Source organism: Dama dama, chromosome 5 (assembly GCF_033118175.1).
Source record: "Dama dama isolate Ldn47 chromosome 5, ASM3311817v1, whole genome shotgun sequence".
Classification (NCBI taxonomy): domain Eukaryota; kingdom Metazoa; phylum Chordata; class Mammalia; order Artiodactyla; family Cervidae; genus Dama; species Dama dama.
In genome coordinates, this window is record NC_083685.1 from 106480021 (window position 1) to 106501139 (window position 21119).

At 41.9% G+C, this 21119-nt stretch overlaps 1 protein-coding gene across 2 annotated transcripts in view; it reads right to left on the bottom strand.

Moving 5' to 3' along the window:
• The window catches only part of KAT7 (lysine acetyltransferase 7), a 33207-nt gene extending 22799 nt beyond the window's left edge, over positions 1–10408 (bottom strand). For both annotated transcript variants that reach the window (XM_061143772.1, XM_061143771.1), the window contains exons 1-4: positions 10242–10408; positions 7376–7523; positions 2979–3155; positions 1622–1861 (exon numbers count right to left, since the gene is read on the bottom strand). In XM_061143772.1, the coding sequence (XP_060999755.1) occupies positions 1622–1861; positions 2979–3155; positions 7376–7523; positions 10242–10256 (580 nt within the window). In that variant the 5' untranslated portion in view covers positions 10257–10408. The remainder of the gene's footprint in view (positions 1–1621; positions 1862–2978; positions 3156–7375; positions 7524–10241) is intronic.
• Between the last annotated feature and the right edge of the window lie 10711 nt (positions 10409–21119).

A 21119-nucleotide genomic window follows, 5' to 3' on the forward strand; every position in this document is an offset into this window, starting at 1 on the left:
AACACATAAATCAGACCCCTACTCCAACCTCATCTCCTCCTCCCCACTCTGGTCTATCTGCCCAGGCATACTGGCCCCTAAAGCATTCCTTAAAGTGGCTAAGCACTCTCCTGCCCCAGACCCTGTCCACTTGCTGCTCCCTCTGCCCATAATGCTTATCTCCCATAGACTCAGATGGTTCACTCTCTCCCTTATTTCATGTTTCTGCTCAAATATCAGCATATCAGAGTGGCTTTCCCTACACAGGCACGCTTGTGTGTAGGTGCAGTACCCTACCCCTCACAGTACACATCTCTAGTGGATTATGTATTATACATTTGTCTTCCCCAGTTAGATCATAAGCTACAAGAGGTAGGGTTTGACATGTTCACAACTCCACCCCCAGAATTTAAAACAGTGCCTGGCACAGGAAAACATTCAGTAAGCACTGAATGACTGATTAAACATAGTACATAAAACAAATGAAACAATTTAAGGATGCATGGACAGCAACAAGCAGAGTTGAAAATTCCTCATCTTGCTATGTGGCAAGGAGATCCTCTTAAAGTATAGTAGCTATCTCTTGCATTAGTATTTGTACAATACTGTCTATTCTTAGTTTTTCATTATTTATTTCAAGGAAATTGACTTAGGCCTGAAACAGCTACCCCAAGTAACAACTGGTACAGCATTCAGGGGAACTCTGCTCTAGTTATGCATTTGATGGGTTGAAATTACCTAAGAAACTGCTGCTAAGACCAAGAAAGGATCCAAATACTAGGGAAAACATACTAATAGTCTGCAAAGCAGCAACTTTTTCTCTGTTCTACCATTTTTCTGAACCTGGAGGCCACATTCAAAGGCTAAATAGGTAGAAAGAGAGGTCCACTGTCTCTCAAGCACCTTCCAACTCTAGACAAAAGTTTAGACCAACATCTGCACCGAAGCTCACTTAAAGAACACACCTAAAATTTTTAGTATATGTGCTGCCGAAGCAAGCACAGAACACACCTAAAATTTTTAAAACATTACTATAATCCCTCAGTAAGGAGAAAAAATAACTCTTAAGGAAACAATGATATAATTCATCTATCTGAGAAGAAATATTTATCTAGTTTATACTTCCTAAGCATACAAAGCCAGAAAACCTAAAGCTACTAAAGTCACAAAAGGTCAGGGTCTCATCTATACTCCTCACCTTCAGTGCCTCTTGACCAAAAAAACTGTTTTTCTCATTTCCTTAATAGCTATGGCCATATAATTTATTCACCTTACACTCTATTGTTAGTCCTCAGTACGCTTGAACTATGCACCATACAATCAGCTATTTGGAGATAACTGACATTCTGTTTTGTTTTTGTTGGAAAAATGAAAGAATTTTTCACTGGGAAAAGTTCTCAATAAACTGAATGGTGCATCATAGTTAATTTCCTTGTAACCAAATCTGTTATTATGGACAATAAGCCAAGAAGCAGGAATGCTTTTATCCAAGTGAGCAATTCAGTGTTATTCTAAGCAGTGGTCACTGAAGACCCTAAGAAGCTAAGTCGCAATGGAACACTAAACATTTCTGGGTGATCCTAATTCCAGAGAGAGATAAAACCACACAATCCACGGTGCCACGAGGTGGGGGCACACTTACCTAGAGAGTTACAGCCTGGTGTAGGACACTTCATATTGAAATTGTAGCTTTCGTGGAAGCGGCGGCGCTTGGGGCGATGAGAGAGATCACTGCCCGAGTCCTTCAGGGACATGTCCTTGGCAACGCTCTCATCGTGAGACACGTTGGGGCTGGAGATGTCTATGTCAGATTCAGAAGAAGGGGCATTTCCAGTTGGCGTTCGAGGTGGAGACTCATCATGATCGGCTGTATTTTTAGTTTCTAAAGTAAAACAATTGGTAGGACTCATGAATGAAGTTTATTTTACTTAGAGGATTATAATATTCAGAAGAGTTTACAGGCTTCCCAAGATCCTCTTCCTGTGATTTAACCAGTAACTTTTGTCATTTATCTGCCATAAAACTAAATGGAAAATGAAGAAAAACTAATAACCACTCCCCCTGTGCAACTTTAAATTCTGACTAAAATTCCATTTGAGGTTTACATGATACATTTCACTTATTTGTGCTTCTCCCAAGCCCCAAATCATGAATAATCAAACCTGGATGGAAATAAACTTTTAAAAAACATTATCATCCTACTCTCCTGATGGGAGATACATAGGATGGAATATAAATGAAAATGATTCTTTCTGGATGACACTGAACATACCTGGTGTGAGTGTGAAAGGACTTGACTAACTCTGAATCAGGTGTTGCAAACCAAATGCCTACTAGTGCTGAACAAGGCCAAATCAAGAGCCGATTGTCTCTCTCAAAGGGATAGCTACTATTCAGTTCCAGTCAATTATGTGGTGAATGGCCACCTAATGTTCCCAGAGCTTTCCATTTTTTCAAAGAAACTAGTAACTCATGTTTCTACATAGAATCTTTGTTTTTTCAAATACTGGCCACTTTTTTTAAAGAAAGTAAATATGATGCCATCAAACCAACAGACCATGTTGGCAGGCTAGAAATTCAGCAGTCCATAGTCTTTGCTCTAAGGCCTCTGATTTGGCCTGGTGAATCACAACCTCAATAGCTTACCATTCATTCCGCATTACTGACAGTCATTCCTCCTCAGAACTTCAGAGATAAATGGACCCATAAGCACGACTGTAAGAAAAACTGCTTTAAGCCTTCTTCATCTGTGGGTAAGAGGTCGTCAGTTTCTTTTGCCTACTGTAAGCCAGATCAAATATACTCCAGCTACTCTGGACCTCAAGAGTAGCAGAGTATCAAACTGTCCTCAGAAAGAGGTAAGAAAGGAATCAGACAAACATCAATCACCTAGCTGAATTTTGTACTGGGCATCTATCTGCAGTGGCTCCAAGCCTCTTATAAGAGGAAACTGATTAGATCCTCTCTGTAATGAGTCCAAATCACCCATACCCACTCACCTCTATCTGAGAAGTCAACCACTTGTTCAGTTTCTGAGCCAGACGAACGAGTCTGCCGAAGCGGGTATTTTTTCGGAGTCACTGGAGTAGGCTGCTGCTGACTACGGGTCACTCTCCTGGTAGAATACGCAGGTTCCTCAGTGCCGAAAGACTGCAAATTTCGAACAGGACTGGAATCTGATCCCGATTTTTAAAATAATAAAACAATTAAAGAAAAAAGGAAGAAATGTTTTATATTCCATTAGCGTGACTTATTAGCATGTAGGTTCTCCTAAATACAAGCAACATAGAGACAGTAGACAGGTGCGTACAGCACAGAATTAATGGCTTAGGCACTGGAATCAAGACTGAATGTAATTCAATTCCACTTCATCACACTAACTAGCTGGGCATACTGGGCAAGTTAATCTCTCCAAGCCTATTTCCTAATCTATAAAAAAAGGGGGGAAAATACTAGTACCACATTCTTCACACATTTGCTGTGAGAAATAAGTGAAATAACTCATATAAAGGACTTAATAATAAGATTCTTAGATATCCAAATGTAGTACTTTATAAATATTAGCTACATGCTCTTTCTTCCTTTACTCTAACCCACCAGAAAAGAGACACTCTACTGCTAAAGATATAACAATATGCAAATATTTCCTTTCTTTAAGGACCTTTTTTTCTTCTTGATTACCCTATCTGACACTCTAAAGCAAAATAATACTAGATTCATAAAGGGTAAGGTAGGGATACAACCTTAAAACTGTCTGGATGCAGAAATCTATCCTGAAGCAGCCAATAGTTCTTTTACATCTCCAATCTCAAGAGACTTACAGGAATAAAAGCAATTCAGAGCTAAAATTAAAGTATTTTAAACAACAAAAGATCCTAATATGTAAATCTTACAGATTCTTCAAAGAAAACTGAAATTCTCAAACTCTTGTGTAAAAGTTGGCACACAGCTCGGTTTTCAGTTTGCATATCTCCAAGGGGCTTCATTTACAATGTAGTCTACATTTTGTTTTAGAAAGGGCCATCTAACATGAATCATACTGTGAATGGTGTCCCCAGAAGTTGTGTAACTTACTGGTGATAAAGTGTAACTAGAAAGAGACCAAGGGCTCAGGTATTAGGTTGGTGCAAAAGTAACTGTCGTTTTGCATTGCTGAACTTTGCTGTTTGATATTGGAATACATTCTTAAATAAATGTGGTTATGTTATACACATTTTAATGCTCATTTCTTGCTTTATTTTTTTTTTGCTAATGACTTATTACTTCTGTTTTAGACTATAGAAATGTTATACAAAAAGCAAATTCAAGCAATTTTTTTACCTGAGCTCAAAATCGGTCATAAAGCAGCAGAGACAACTTGCACATCAACAATGCACTTGGCCCAGGAACTGCTAATGAACGTACAGTGCAGTGGTGGTGCACAAAGTTTTGCAAAGGAAGACAAGAGCCTTCAAGATGAGGAATACAATGGTTGGCCATCAGAAGGTGACAGCAACCAACAGAGAGCAATCTTCAAAGCTGATCCTTTACGAATACACAAGAAATTCCCCAAGAACTCAACATTGACTATTCTATGGTCATTTGGCATTTGAAGCAAATTGGAAACGTGAAAAAGTTTGGTAAGTGGGTGCCTTATGAGCTGACCAAAAATTTAAAAAACTGTCATTTTGAAGTGTTGTCTTCTCTATGCAACAAGGAACCACTTCTTGATTGGATTATGACCTTCGACTTGTCGACAAAAAGTGGATTTTATACGACAACCAGCGACCGACCAGGTTAGTGGTTGGACCGGTAAGAAGCGCCAAAGCACTTCCCAAAGCCAAACCTGCATCAAAAAAAGGTCATGGTCACTGTTTGGTGGCCTGTTGCAGGTGTCTGATCCACTACAGCTTTCTGAGCCTCGGTGAAACCATTACATCTGAGAAGTATGCTCAGCAAATTGATGCGATGCACTGAAAAACGCAACACCTGCAACCAATATTGGTCAACAGACTTCTCTATTACAATGCTTGATCACATGTCATACAACCAAGGCTTCAAAAGTTGAACAAACTGGGCTACAAAGTTTTGATTCATCCATCATATTCATCTGACCTCTCATTAACCGACTACCACTTCTTCAAGCATTTCGACAACTTTCTGCAGGGAAAATGCTTCCACAATCAGCAGGAGGCAGAAAGTGCTTTCCAAGAGTTCACTGAATTCTAAAGCATGGATTTTTACACTACACAAATAAACAAATTTATTTCTTGTTTGCAATAATGTGTTGACTGTAATGGTTCCTACTTTGATGAATAAAGATGTGTTTGAGCTCAGTTATAATGATTTAAAATTCAGAGTCTGAAACCGCAATTACTTTTGCACCAACCTAGTAGCAGATCACACTTCAAAACGATCCTTTTTCCATTTGTGGTCAGCTCATGAGGCACTCACTTATCGAGCTTTTTCACCTTTCCAATATGCTTCAAATGCCAAACTATTGTAGAACAAGCCACATTGAGTTCTTGGTTAACTTCTTGTGTAGTTGTAAGAGGATCAGCTTCTATGGTTGCTCTCAATTGGTCTCTGTCACCTTCTAATGGCTGGCCTCTGCACTCCTCATCTTGAAGGCCTTTGCAAAACTTCTTGAACTACTACTGCACTGAACGTTCATTAGCAATTCCTGGGCCAAACGTGTTGCTGATGTTGCAAACTGTCTCTGCTGCTTTATGACCCATTTTGAATTTGAACAAGAAAATCGCTCAAATCTGCTTTTTGTCTAACATCATTTCCACAGTCTAAAATACATATAAAAATAAACAACAAGTAATAACTCACTAGCAAAAACAATAAAGCAAGAATTGCGCATTGAAACGATGTGTAAGAAAACCACTTTTATTTAAGAATGTATTCCAGTATCAAATGGCAAAATTCGACAATGCAAAACTGCAATTACTTTTGCACCAACCTAATAATTCCTAGCTATTTTGAATATTTACATCTGTCAGCTGTCCAGTGCATGGCCAATTACACTTTCTAAGATCACTTATGCACAATCTGTTGCATACCCTCTGCCTGTAATACCACTTTTCCATTTTCAACTTGTAAATTCCTATTAGATCCTTTAAGATTTCCACCTCTGGACTTCCACAGTACTCTATGCCAACCTCTCTCAGAGCCCACTCCACAATACATTATCATACCAGTTTACATCCTGCACTACACTGTAAGCTCCTTGAGGGTAAGAAGTGTGATTTTTCTATCATGGTATTCCAGAACATAGCATAGTACCTCAATTACAATAGCCATTTATCAATATTCCCACTGTACCAAAAGATAAAACTTAAAGCTGAGAAATCAAGAGATATCTATACTTCAGCTCAAATATTAGATTCAAAAATAAAGAACAGTTGCTACAAGAGAATGTTCCCACCTTCTTGCTTGAAAAAATAATGTTTTTCTCTTATTCTGCAACATGTTCATATAGCAATTAACCAAATAAATACTATTTAAAAGTGCTCAAAGTATTTTATGTTTTCCTTAATTTACTATCCCTCTTAATTGATCATTGGCTTTCTGTATTAATTACAACTTTCTGTCTTCCCCAGAGCAGAGCCAGGAGGGTCAGGGATACCCTCCAAATCCAAGCCCAGATGGCCAACTGCACTACAGAACCTTCCAACACCAAGATTCCCCATTCTTTACTACCAAAGCAAAATTCTGGATATTTACAATTGACAGCTGGTCAACTGTTTCTATTTATTAACTGTACCTGACTATATTGTATAATTAAACATGGTTTTAGAAGTACTGGGGCTTTTTTGTGGCTCATCTGGTAAAGAATCTGCCTACAATGTGGGAGACCTGGGTTTGATCCCTGGGGTGATCAAAGAAGATCAACCTGAAAGATCCCCTGGAGAAGTGAGAGGCTATCCACGCCACTATTCTGGCCTGGAGAATTCCATGGACTGTGTAGTCCATGGGGTCACAAAGAGTCTGACATGACTGAGCAACTTTCACCTCACTTCACTTAGAAGTACTGGGCCTCCTACAATAACAAGTTCTTCAAGAGAGCACTTTAAGTCCCTAGGCCTAAACCACTTTTAGGAAGTGAAAAGATAATACTCTCATTTTACTGATTGGAAGACTGTAATCTATAAAAAATTAAATGACTCAGGACATTCATGTGTCTCACATCTATTAAACCAGACACAGTTCTTTCGGGTCTACAAATTAAACAGTTCCCCAAATGGAACCATTTTTAAACACATGACACTTCACAGTCATTTATTCTGCATTTTACCAGATTCTGTCATCAACATTCAGACAAGGGACCAGTTTCCACATTAACCAGCACAATAATATGACGTGCAATAAGCTGTGAGGTGTGATCATGAAAAAGGAAGCTGCCTCTTACCTTGGGAACTCTGGCTTAGCCGGGCTGAAGAGCGGGTGACTCGAGCAGATCGCCGGGATGTGCCATCACTTTCTGAACTATCTGTGTGCTCCAGATCTGTAGAAAAATCGGAATCTTCGGTTCCATCTGAACTACTCCCTGCATTCCTCTGTAACACCATAGATTCAGACATTAGCACAGAAACATTTACTCTGTAGGTTTGAATTAACACTGGAAATAAAACAGACTGTGATGCTGATAACACCAAGTTCAAACCTTCCTTTTATTTAAATGGAACAACTGACAAATAATGCACCTTTATTAAATAAATACAGGAGAAGAATTCTTACTGTATTATTATAATTCTAAAACAAGTTCATTAGGTCAGTACCACAAACTTTAATATTCTACTCAAAACAGTCTGGTTGACATAAAACATGTACTTACAGTAAGTCAAGGGTAATGAGAAAAATGTTAGTGCTAGACCCCATTGAACTTTAGAGTAGCTTTTGTTCAAAGTCTCCATGAACAGCTATTACATTTTTAAAAACCACACACTAATTCAAAATGTCATGGTCCTAAAAGAACTTAGGGAGAAAGACAGTAACATTCTTCTTTCTTATGTTATCTACTTTTAAAGTTTCTCCATTTGAATGCCAAAGTGCTTTAGGAAAGGGGGGAAGGCAGTGACTTGCACATGAAGACTTATAGGTAAGCATAAACAGAAGGTTGGAGAAGGCAATGGCAACCCACTCCGGTACTCTTGCCTGGAAAATCCCATGGACGGAGAAGCCTGGCAGGCTACAGTCCATGGGGTCACTAAGAGTGGGACACGACTGAGCGACTTCACTTTCACTTTTCACTTTCACACATTGGAGAAGGAAATGGCAACCCACTCCAGCGTTCTTGCCTGGAGAATCCCAGGGACAGGGGAACCTGGTGGGCTGCTGTCTATGGGATCTGCACAGAGTCGGACACAACTGAAGCGACTTAGCAGCAACAGCAGCAGCAGCAAACAGAAGGTTTTTAAAAATCACCTTTTCGATTAATAATTATTTACCAATTGTTAGCCTTCCAGGCATGATTAGCCACAGAGATAACTTTTATCAACTGCACTAATAAAAGTGTTAACTTTTATTAACACTGTACCTTTTACTAAACCAGAAAGAGAAATACATTTGTTAAAAAAATTAAAACAAAACCAAAATAAACACTAAAGCTTCAAATTATTGATATAAGTTCTTTATTCAAAATCCTAAGCAGTTGTGTTTAGAATTCACAATCTTTTAGATTTTTGGAAAGGGAAAAATTTGCATACATGCTACAAATAATACCCTTTCTACAGCAAAATTTATAGATAATCACACTAAATTAGACACACAGAAACTGTAAATCGCCTCAGGACAGTTTAGGACAGGTTTTGCCACCAAATAAGCTACAAAAAAAGTGTACATTTTCACAAGTTCTCTGTATTTGGGAACTGCAGAAAGAGAACTGTGGGCCAATTCCAAGGTACCAGTACTATTTTTGCATTTGGTGAACCTTAACAGAAATACCACCTATCAATGTACATCACTGTAGGAGACATTAAAAAGTATAAATACTTGAAAGCCTCTGGGAAGAGAAACATTTCTGCAGAAATGAACAAAAATACAATCAACTTTCCAAATATTCCAAGGCTAATCTGCCCAGATACTGAGTGGAGGCTCCAGACAGCCACAGCAAATTGACAGATAAAAGGGGAGTCTTAAAAGTCATCCAGTCCAATTACTCAGATGTTGAATCCCTGATTATCTCTGACCATCACCTTCCTGGCTTGATCATGGAATCGAGTTCTTCTCTCCCGGCTTTTACTAATCTACTTCCCATCTTACTCCATAGCAGACTTAATTGCTCTGTCACTTTCCTGCCATTAAGCTTTGTCTATTACGGCCAAGTAGCGAATTTCCTAGATCCTTTCAAGTTATTTACGAGTCTGTTTTCCCCATCAGACTCAGATTTCCTTAAGCCAGGGATCATGTCTTAATTAATTTCTGAATCCCCAGCAGGCAGCAAGCAGTCAATAAACATTTGTTGAACTGAATTAGATTTGTTCTAGTCTCGGCTCTGCATTGCCTGAGTGGCTTGGGGTACTCCATTAAGCCTGTCTGTTTAGCTGAGAAAAGAAGGGGTGGGGGTGTCCCTAGGTGATCTTATAAACCCCATCTAATTCTAGGAAGTTTCTGATTTAACGAACTGTATTTTGTAGGCGCTAACTAAGCAGACAAGGGAAAATTACAGCTTAGGAGCAACAGGCCAGAGTGAGATCCCTTGGGAGTGGGCGCTGGTTCTCTACCACCCAGTTCTCGGCTTTGTTGTATCCCCCGCAGGGAAAGGAAGGATGCTCCAAAACCCCGCCTCTGTGAGCATCATGAGACGGAAGGGAGGGGATTCGAGCCACCCAATCGCGGTCCCGATAAACCGCGCCCCCACAGGACAGACTGGCAGGCCTAGCCAATCAAGAGAAGAGAGATCGTTCTCTACGGCCTGTCGGACAGCGATAGAGCCGGGCCCAGACACCGCCCCCACACGCGGGGAGGTGACCGTTGAGCCCAAATGGGCGGTGTCACCAGCCAATCAATATGCTTCTAGACGTTTCAGCGACCAATTAACGAGAAGAACGCCTCCGAGCCAGGCAAGCAGAGGGCGGGAATAGTTGCAACCATAGGCCGAGGCCAGGGTCGGGCCCACATTTTTCTGTTGGGTATGGACAGAAGAGGGTTGCTAAGCTAGGTTCGGGGGAGCGGGAAGTTGGAACCCAACCATTGTGAGGCGTGGCCAAGTGCGTCACGTTTCTCAAACGACTGTCCTTAGAAACCCGCCATCCCTCCCGTCCTGTTCCTCTCACCTTCCTTCGAGGCATTGCCGGCTGCTGCGGCCCGACGGTTATGATTCGGGCAGCGGCGGCAGCAGCAGGAACGGTGGCTCCGGCGGGCTCCGTGGCGGCCTCTGTAGCAGTCCCAATCCTGCGGACGATCCCAAAGTGCCTCCTGCTTCTCAGCGTCTAGAGCCTTCTGCGCAGGCGCCGCGGGCTGAGGCGCTTTTTCCTCCACTTCCGGCTGGGGTTTGCGTCACTTGACGTTACGGGTCAGAGAGGATCCTGGGAGGTTCGTTCCCCTGGTGAGGCTACTGAGCGCCATTTTGGCCTTGGGCGGGAAGTGGCCGTGGTGGTGGAAAGTGGGGCCAGCCATATTTAGTTAGGGGAATGGCACTCTTTGTAGGTGTGGGTAGCCATTTCTGTTTGGGGCAGAAGCCTGACGATTGAAGTTAACAGTTCTCATCTTTACCTTGGGCAAAATTTCCCTTCCTGGTCGTTTTAATTTCTGAAGTCGAGGAAGGAAAGCCCCAGAATCCATCAGGTTGCTGAGATTTAACCCCTTTGTCGCCGAATTGGCTAAAGGACGTTTCCGTTTATGAGCATAAACTCAAAGTTGGGAAGGGATATTTTGCAGAAGAAACAATTTTAACAGCTATCCTGTGTCAAAATGGTGAAGAATGGGAGCTTGAGAAAGGAACGAAAGGAGCGTCCATCACCGAAAAGTTTCTTGTAGAGGAGACATTGTCCTTGCCCTTTAGCAAACATCAAGTAAATTACTTCGTTCAATCGCGAAAGGTGACCGAACCATTCTCCAGAAGCTGTAGCTCCAAAGAAGAGCCAGTTTGGCTCTGTGGTGAGCACCCGTCTCCTTACCCTAACCTGTATGGGTGTGAGCACCTTGGGTGGCCCTCAGGATGAGAATGTGTGTGCATCTGTGTGCTCCAGAGCCGCAGAAGCATTGAACTTCATAAGCCCAAGTGACCTCTTGAAATTCAGCTGCTTCAGCCAAGAGTTGGGAGACGGAGGAACAGGAAGGAATATTTTTAGTAAAGCTAGATCTCAGGCACTGATTTTTAAATAATAGTGAAGGGGGGCTCGAAAGAAGTTGTGGAAGATGTAAGGCTGCTGCTGCTGCGGCTAAGTCACTTCAGTCGTGTCCGACTCTGTGTGACCCCATAGACGGCAACCCACCAGGCTCCCCCGTCCCTGGGATTCTCCAGGCAAGAACACTGGAGTGGGTTGCCATTTCCTTCTCCAATGTGTGAAAGTGAGAAGTGAAAGTGAAGTCGTTCAGTCATGCCCGACTCTTAGCGACCCCATGGACCGCAGCCTACCAGGCTCCTCCATCCATGGGATTTTCCAGGCAAGAGTACTGGAGTGGGGTGCCATTGCCTTTTCCGCGATGTAAGGCTCGAAGAGTTTAAAGGCTGGGAAGTGGATAGCGGACGTTGAGGATTTGAGTGAGTGAGTGAGTGAAAGTCGCTCAGTCATGTCCCAATTCAGCGAGTCCATGGACTGTAGTCCATGGAATTCTCCAGGCCAGAATACTGGAATGGGTACCCTTTTCCTTCTCCAGGGGATGTTCCAACCCAGGGATCGAACCCCGGTCTCCCGCATTGCAGGCGAATTGTTTACCAGCTGAGCCACAAGGAAGCCCCTTGAGGACTTAGCCTTGCTGAAGATCCTTGAGAGGACCAAGGCCTTACCCGGAGCACCTGGGTGGGAGCCAAGCAGGCTCAGTCATTAATTTAGGATTCTGGACCCCAGTGTCACCTGAGGCTAGCTGAAATAGAGATTTTTTCCCCCTGGAGCTGAGATTAAGAACAAAGCAGCATCAGGCAAACATTTGATTGATGTGCTAAACAGAGGACTCCGAAGGATTGAAGTTCCAGACGCTTAGCTAAGCACTCTCCTTGGAGATATTCTGTGTGCTTAATCCCTCAGTCCTGTCTTGACTCTGCGACCCCATGCACTGCAGCCCGCCAGGCTCTTCTGTCCTTGGGATTCTCCAGGCAGGAATACTGGAGTGGGTTGCCAGGCCCTCCTCCAGGGGATCTTCCCAACCCAGGGATCAAACTCAGGTCTCCCACCTTAGAGGCGGATTCTTTACCATCTGAGCCACCAAGGAGATATTCTGGGCTAGTGTTAAGGCAGACAGCTTTTGGTATTTTGTTTTTATTATTTTAGTTTTTAGTCTTTACTATAGATATCTTTGAATAACTTAGTTTGAAGTGTACATAAGATCTTATTTGGAAAGGGCTCCTGTTTATTCTTTTGTATCCCCTTAGGACTTAAACATTTACTTTCACACTATTACTTTTATTCTGTACTTACTGGTATGTTCCTAAGGTTATTTTTGAGTGTTCTGGCTCCCCAGTTGTTGGTAAGGAGCTCTTATGTTAAGAGCATGTCTCACTTCTTTAATACCATTCTTAATAGTACTCAGTCCATTCTATGCTGTGCTTAGTCACTTAGTCGTGTGTGACTCTGCGATCCCATGGACTGTAGCCTGCCAGGCTCTTCTGTCCATGGCATTTCTCAGGCAAGAATACTGGAGGGGGTTGCCATTTCCTTTTCCTGGGGATCTTCCTGACTCAGGGATGGAACCCACATCTTGGCAGACGTGTCCTGCATTGGCAGATGTGTCCTGCTTTGGCAGACGGCTTCTTTACCACTAGCGCCACCTGTGAAGCCTACAGTGAATTCTTGCTGGTCAATCATAATATGTTTACTGTTTCCGTCTGAATGTATAGCACTCAAAGATGGTGAAGTATGCCTACCTGGAAATTAGTAGAGTAAAATCTTATCCCGACTAAACTATTCATCTTACAAACACCAACATTACAGATGTTCAATGTTAATCACATACACTGAATTTTCAAACACTGCAACCAGCACTAAAAGAGTTTACGGTTTCATTTAGACATGGTTCTTGCCCTTGGAAAGTGTACCCTTTAGCAAAAAGATGGAAAAACTAACACCAGTGGGATAGAAATGTGATCATAAGAAAAGTACTAAAGATGAAAGTCAAACACCTAGGTATGTTTAGAATGGGGAGGGGGAAATCCTGAAAGCTTTTTCTCTCTTCCTTTCTTTTTTTGAACTACACATACTCTTTACTTTGTTATTTTCATCATGACACAGTTATCACTCAAAGCAGGAACTGATGTTGGTTTCATCAGTTACCTTTTACCAGTTGCCCCCTGCCTGTCCTCATCTGCCAGACTTCACATAGGTAGCTCCACTGTTGTTGCCTTTACACTTTCATACAGGCTTTTCTTCCTGCCTTGATGCATCGCTCAGCCTTCTTTAATATTTACTTTCTTCAGAAGGTCTTTCCTGATTTATTCTTTCTAAGGTATTAGGGCATAGTGCTATGTGTTACTTTGCATTTACTGCTTTGTATGTACTTTTTCTTATACAACTTGGTAGATGTGCTGTTTCCCTCACTCTGTGCCTAACAAGCAATAGGAACATAACTCCTACTTATTTTATTCATCAGCTCTTCTAGTGTCCAATACAGGGCTTTGATGTCAGATTTAGATTTGAATTTCAGCTCTGTCACTTTCTGTCTGCATTGCTCTTGGACATGTTATAAAATTTACCTGTGTCTCAGTTTTCTCATCTGTGAAGTGGAGATACGAATAGCCACTTAAGAGTTGTTATAAAGATTAAAGGAAATGATTGTTATAAAGAGCTTAGCACAATTCCTGATAGAGTAAGTGCTAAATAAATGGCTGTTGTTATTCCAGTCACCCTAGTTATGGCTGTAACATCTTAATGTTTGTGACTATAACTTTATATGGTCTCAGTGGGTTGTTTGCTTTTTTCTATTGAGCTTCACTTAACTCAAAAGATACAGAATGATTACCCAGGCATTATATATTAGGTATTGAGTCAAAGCAAGATAGACAAAACATCATGTTTCCTTAGGTCAGTAAGCTTGTTCCAAAACACAATAGAGCAGTAATGGAAAAATAGAAAAATGAGCAAAGTTCCAAAGTGGTACAGAGGAGGAAATGTGGGATTTTATCTGGAAGCTTTAGGAAAGTATGCATAGAGGAGGTGAATGTCATAGGACAAATAAGTTTCCCTGCAGACAAGAAGAAGGCCTTTCTTACAAAGGGCATAGCATGTGCAAAAAGCACAGAGGTGGAGCATCACTGTGTGTGGGTGGCTGAAGGCATCACCAGATTTGGAGTGGTTGACAGAAAGAAGAGGCAGGAATGGTGTGGGGAACCATTTAAATGTCCTGCTGAGGAGCCTGGGCCGAAGGTGAGGGGGAATCCCTAAAGGACTTTAAGCAGAGGAGTCCCAAGATTAGGCATGCACTTTAGAGATCTGTTTCTGGAAGCTGTGAGGGGGACTGATCAGAGTCGCAAGGAGACCAATCAGAACGCTGCCATAATAACCACCTTACCCAGAGTCGAGGGGGAACCAAACAGGGCAAGGGGAGCAGGGATAATCTTCTGTGTGTGTTCTTGTGAATTTTCTCCCTTATATCTGTATCTCCTCTCCTCTGTTTCATTTGAAACTTCCTAAAAGATCCCTCAATCTCCTTTCAGATGTTCCCCTTGCCAGTAAAATGATATATACCATATTTCAAATACAAAGTATAGTTGTCCATTGTTTGTTTCAAAGGCCTAGGAGTTCCTCGAGGTTGGGAGTCTTGCCTGGCTGGCCACATCGTCTCCCGCTTCTTTCTTGCTGGCATCTAAAAGGGCTCGGTAAATGGGATGGCCACTGCCGGCTGTTGGCTCAGTTAGGAAAGACTTGCACAGAACCAGTCCTCTCTCCTCTAAGCCTCTTTCTGACCAGTAGTGGTTAAGGACAGCAGTTTCTTCTGTGTGCATAATTGTCCTGTAAGGTGAGGAAACATGACTTGACCTTTTAAAGACAACGCTAGTGTAGCCAGGCCAGTCTCATAACTTCTGAGTAAAAGTATTGACCTAGTCCCTATCCCTCTGTGAAAATCTTAGAATTTGCTGATGTGACCATAATTCATATTAAAATCTTTTAATTTACAGCTGCCTTGAAAATAGAATCAGTGAAAATATGTTTTTTTTAATTGAAAAAAAAAAAAAAAGAGTCAGTGAGATCATTCATGGTTTCTTCTTTCTTACTCTTGCTGGATAAGGCCAGGAAATTCTCTTACCTTCTTGGCCACTTGTTAATTTGGTTCTTGGATCACCTTGTCCACACCCACCTCCAGCCCTGCCCTGGGGGAAGGTATTGGACAGATCCCAGCAAGCTCAGGCACTGTTCCCCGCCTCTGCAGCTGGGGTTATAAATAACCACCAAAACTAAACAGTCAAATAACTACATTTTGAAAATTGCTCAAATAAAAAAAAAAAAAGATCACTCTGATTCTGATTTAGTAGCAGTTTTCCCACTCCTGCCCTTCATCTCCCCCTTTCTTTCACTTATCTACCTCTCTTCTCTGATCCAAACTCCCTAGGGAAGCCAATCTAAGCACAAAGTCCTCTTACAATGAAGACATCTCTTCCCTTATTTGACAGGGGCAAAGCCCTCCAGGGCTGTAGTTATAGTTACACAATGTTGTTATAGCAGCAGAGGCCTCAGGGCAACATATGTTCCTGGGTGGTAATTGGGTTTGCTTTAACAGACTGTCTCTCCCTGTTTCTCTATGCCCAAATTCATTTATCAAGAAAACCAGGGAATTGCCATTATGGATGGGCCTTCATTTTTTTTTTTTTTTTTTAATTCCAACAAAACCAAATTCTTTTCTATTCCCAGGATGGAATGTATTCAGTGATCATGGGTTGAGACGTTTTAGACTGAAGTTATTTTCATTTATTCGTTCAACTAATATTTATCGAGCATCTGATAAGTGCTATGCATTGGTAGGAGCTGAGTGTACTCTGTGAATAAACAGACAAGGTCTTTTCCTTCTAGAGCTGTTGATTTAGGACCAGTGTGTAATAGTGGGGGCTGGGGGAGTATGACATACACCAGCACCAACCCTCAGTATAATAACACTAAATAAATGTTTGAAAAAATAAGACATTCTTTAAAAAAAAAAAAGAAAAGAAAAAATAAGACATTCTTAATCTCACTGTTGCTATAGAGCTATTTTTATTGTTTGCATATTGCCTTCCAATTTTTCTCCACATGCATACATTTTATTATATGTACACATTTTGCATAGATGCACTCATTGTTTACATGAAATTCCATATTTTTTACACATTCTTAGTATCTCCTTGTTTCTCTGTAGTCCTCGTAATTATAATTGTAATTGCTGTGTAATGTTGTAATGTGGCATAACATGCTCTGTTTGGGATTATTGAGGTTCTTTTAAGTCAGATAATGCTGCAGTGAGTGTCTGCATTCATCTGTAGCTCTCCTGTTTTTATTTCTACCTCTTATATATTGCTTGATATTTTTTCCCCAAAGATTGTCCAAATTTAAAGTGTCACTATCTTTGTGGGAGGATACCAGTTTTAAGATGTTCCCAGAGCCGAATGTTACCACTTAATAAAATTTTGCAAGTTTAGTTTAAACAAAAAAGAAAGAAAACTGCACCTCAAATGTGCTTTTCATCTTATTTCTAGTTAGGATGGACTTCAGTCTTCCATGTGTTTATTTTCTAGTCCTGTTTCCTCTTCCATGAAATCCTGTGCATTACTCATTTCTCTACTGAGCTCTTAATGATTTTCTTTTAAGTTTGAAAGATGGAGAGACAGATGCTTTGTCTGAGCCACATTCAGCTGTGGAGTCCATGTTATTGAGAAAGGAGAACATTTGCTTCATAATGATTTCTCTGGTAGTTTCTCCTCACTCTCTCTCTGGCTTCTCTATTACCTCTAGTGGTAAAGTCTTTGTCAAGTATGCATGCTATTGAGAAAGAGAATGAGATTATGAATAGAATGTGTAGATGACATGGGTGAAAGCAGCGAGGAAACAGGTTATATCTTTCCTCAGCAAGAACTGAGGAGCAACTTTAAAAGCTGTAGTCACTCTTGCCCACTACAGAAACTTTGAAGATGGATTGTAGATACTATTTTCCTGATTACCTAGCAGAAATTGAGTCCTAGAAAGAAAAAAAAATTCACAAACCAGTCAATTTCAGGAGGATACAAAATGATCTTGCATTCTGCCATTTGTAAACTGAGGGTCATTTCATTTGTTGGGAGATGTTTTCCCCAGAATAGGGGCTAGGAATGGGTTTCTCTGAGTCACTTACAGATGCTTAGTCAATCTCCTTTGTGACTAATTGTCCCCAAATGTGAATCAACCGTCAGGGTGAGAGATGCAAGCTACAACCAGGAAAATAATTTCTCTATTTAAGGTAAATCAGCACATACACGGTCCAAACTCACAACCTTGGACTTCTTAGTCTTCCTCTAACCAGCTGAGGTTACTGATCCAACCCAATCTCAGGGGTGAAGGATGATTTTCTTACTAGTCTGGAAATTACCTGGAGATGAGTGGGCGTCTGGTCATTTTCATTCCTGCCTAGCCTTGCCGGTAGATGTCACTACACCAGAGCACATTCTCCAAAGATAGGCTTAGAAGGAAAGAGAGGGCTTCAGAAAGGCCTAGTCCAACCATCTTGAACCTATTCTCCCATGGCTTCCATTAATAACTCTGGAAAACTATCAGAAATACATATATACATGGCTCCAGACAGTACTAAAGCCTGAACTCAGAAAGCCAAGACCTCAGGTTCTGGGCAGAGTCAGAGTTCTTATCCAGAGGCCTTCCCCATATGGGGTGGGGCACACAGCTGCTGTAGGAAGGGTGGCAAGACCATTTCAATGGGGGTGTGCATATGATAGACTTATCAGGGAACAAGAGCCATAGTCTTGGGGCTCTTCCAAATGTCACTGTAGAGTAGATACCTCAAGCAAAGCACTCCACCCACCCTCCACCCTTGCCCCTCTGTCTACACTGACAGGGGCCATCCCTTGCTTGAGGGTTGCCAGACTGGGGCTGGTTCATCAGCTTTGGGCCTTCTGAGGGCCAGCCAGACATACAGCCACACCCTGCCAGGAAACTGGAAAAGTTCCTAATAGTTCAGACTGTCATTACTGTTCTCCTTCAAGACAAATATAAGTAGTATTAATAATCTGGGGAAAAGAGCTATTCTATACAGACTTTGGTTCCATAATCTTCTGTAGGATAAAACTGAAATTCTTACCTGGCCTGACTACAGTCTCCAAAGATAGGCCTGGAAGGAAAGAGAGGGCTTCAGAAAGACCTAGTCCAACCATCATGACCTTCCCTGCATTATCTGCCCTCTGGTTAATTCTCCAGTCTGTCCCACACAACCTCATTCTCTGTGTTTTAACCTCATTGACCCTCCTGCCCTGGTTCCTTCCACCTCAGGACCTTTGCACATACTCTTTACTCTGACTGGATATTTCTTCCCTCATTCTCTTCTTCACCTCTTTCTACTAATCCTTCAGATCTAAAGTCAAATGTCATTTCCTCAGGGAACTATTTCCCAAAGCTTCTAGATTAGACCAAAGCCCTCATTTCTACACTGTTATAGTACCCTGCATTTTTCTTCATACCATTTGTCTCAGTTTATAATTATATATCTATTTGACTGTTTAATCTAGATTCTTTGCCATCTGTCCTCCCAATGCATACCCTAAAGGTTTCATGAAAGCAGTGTCCATTTTACTTACCACTGCATTCTCAGCACCTAGCAAGGTACATAGTGCTTAACAGGCACTTAGTAACTATCGAATGTATGAAAAAATGGCAGTAATAATAATAAATGAAGGAAGTTAGAAAACATAACATTACTCTTGTACCCGCATGCATATAGCATTTGTAGATGTGTCTATATAGTGTCTAATTATAGTCACTCAATTCCTAAGACATATCAGAGTCCAAAGAAACTTCTAAATTGGTCAAGAGGAAAGTGGAATTTACCATATGAGGCAAAATCTTAAAGGCTGTGGAAAGATGGAGGCTGAGGCTCTGATCCATCCATGTGAAACTATAAAGGAGATAAACACAGATTTATTTACTAAATCCCAAAAATCAGTGCAAAGGAAAATTTTTTGAAAACTAGATTATGGACTCCCCAGAGAAGAGACTGTGTGTTATTTATCTCTATATCCCCAGGACCTAGCATGATGTCTGGCACATAGTAGGAGTTTAAGAAATATATGTTGAACTATTTTGTTGAAGCTTAAAAGAGGTAGACGTGGGTCTGGGGATAAAGTAGAATACAGTTTTTCACTTGGGAAATCTCAGAGGCAGAAAAGTATGAATAGGGTCAAGAAGGGCTCCTTTACATGTATGGACAATAGCTATACAATAGACTGTTTCAGGGACATTAGGGCTATTCAGGGCCCATCCCTTGACCTTTTGAGAGCATCCTTATGAAGGGCAATTACTATGCACTCTCACAAAATGCATCGTCTCTCCACCAGCAGGGACCAAACTCTAAGCTATATAAAGCATTGATCTCACCCTGTCTCACACTGTTATCTCTAGTGCCCTCCAGACTCTTGGGCACATGCCCCGTTGGTTCCATGGGCATATTCTACTCTGGTTTTCACCAAAGAAGGGAAAAACCCAGAAGGTGGTGCCCTTCAATCAGAAGTAAAAATGGCTGCATCTCTCAGGGCAACCAGAGCCTGGGGCTGGTATTCCTGAGCCCACAGCAGGGAAGCCATTAGCCCCGGTCCCAAGAATCCCTGCAACCAGCATCCCTGGCATTTAGCTTTCCATCCCTGGCACTTAACCTCAGGCCCCTTAAGTGGGGACATTTCAAACAGTTTTTCTTAGAGCCGTGGAGGGTTCAAAAGAATTCTTGCACATTAAAAAAATAAATCCTCCAAAAACAGCTATTGAGCTGCTCGACCTCACTTATTTCTTCCCTCTCCCAGCAGTGTGGGGCTTAAAGTAAAGGTTGAGGACTTGGTTGTATGTTCATTAGCCTTGTTCCAGCCAGCTCTGCTGGTCTCATCCTACCTACCAGCAGGGTAAGGGCTATGTCTTGTCTCAAAGATGGGCCTGAAGGCATAGGCATCACAAAAATAATTTGACTCTTGTCAGTGGTATGCCGATGTGTCATGGAAACTAGTCCCAGGGGCTTGTCACCTCTGACTTCCCCCCTGCCCTTACAGCAGCCTATAAATCACTGAGTATTAATATTGTTTGGAGGACCCTTCTCTCCCCACCCCTACTCTGGGGCTCCCCAGCAGGCAGAAGGCTGCAAACTAAGCAGGGAGAAAAGAAGAATGGGCAGCAGGCAGGGGTGCCCTTCATTTATCAACCAGACACAGCAGTTGGTGGCCCTTTCCAGCAGTGCTCTGGCAGGCTGGGCAGGCAGTGCAGCCAGTGTTTTCTGTCAAAATGGAGAGCACAGTCCGGCAAGAGTTCCCTTATTTGGCTGCCCTGTCCCAGAAGTAGGGAGTCAAGGCATGAGTCCTTTTCTTTTTTTGGGTTTTGGTGGGTTCAGAATTAAAACACACTTTTGGTCCTGGATAGATTCTTACCTCCTTCCCACCCTCTTCTGCCTAGTCTTCCATGGGCCCTTCTCTTGGAGCTTCTCTTTTGACCACGAAGAGCTTTCTCACTTTACTTGGCACATTACAGAAGTTTCTTAAGAGTCCCAGTTCCAGAGCTCTGGCAGGCTTTCTTAAAGGGCAGCACCACCCTCCTCCTCCTTTGATCGTCTCTGGTTTCTCCTTAATGGAAACCCCCCAGCTTCCCCATCTCTCTCTTTCTCTAAGGTAGGGAAAACTTGGAGAACGGAAGTGCGTTTAGTCCACTGAATGAGAGAGATGCTTTTGTCAAGAAGTTCCGAAAAATGTTCCAACTCCCTCACCGAGAACAGCTGGGACCTGCCAGATTCACCTCCATAATTTCTGAGCACTGCTCCTCTGCAATATAAACAAAGTCAAGAGTTCTAGGGAGTTT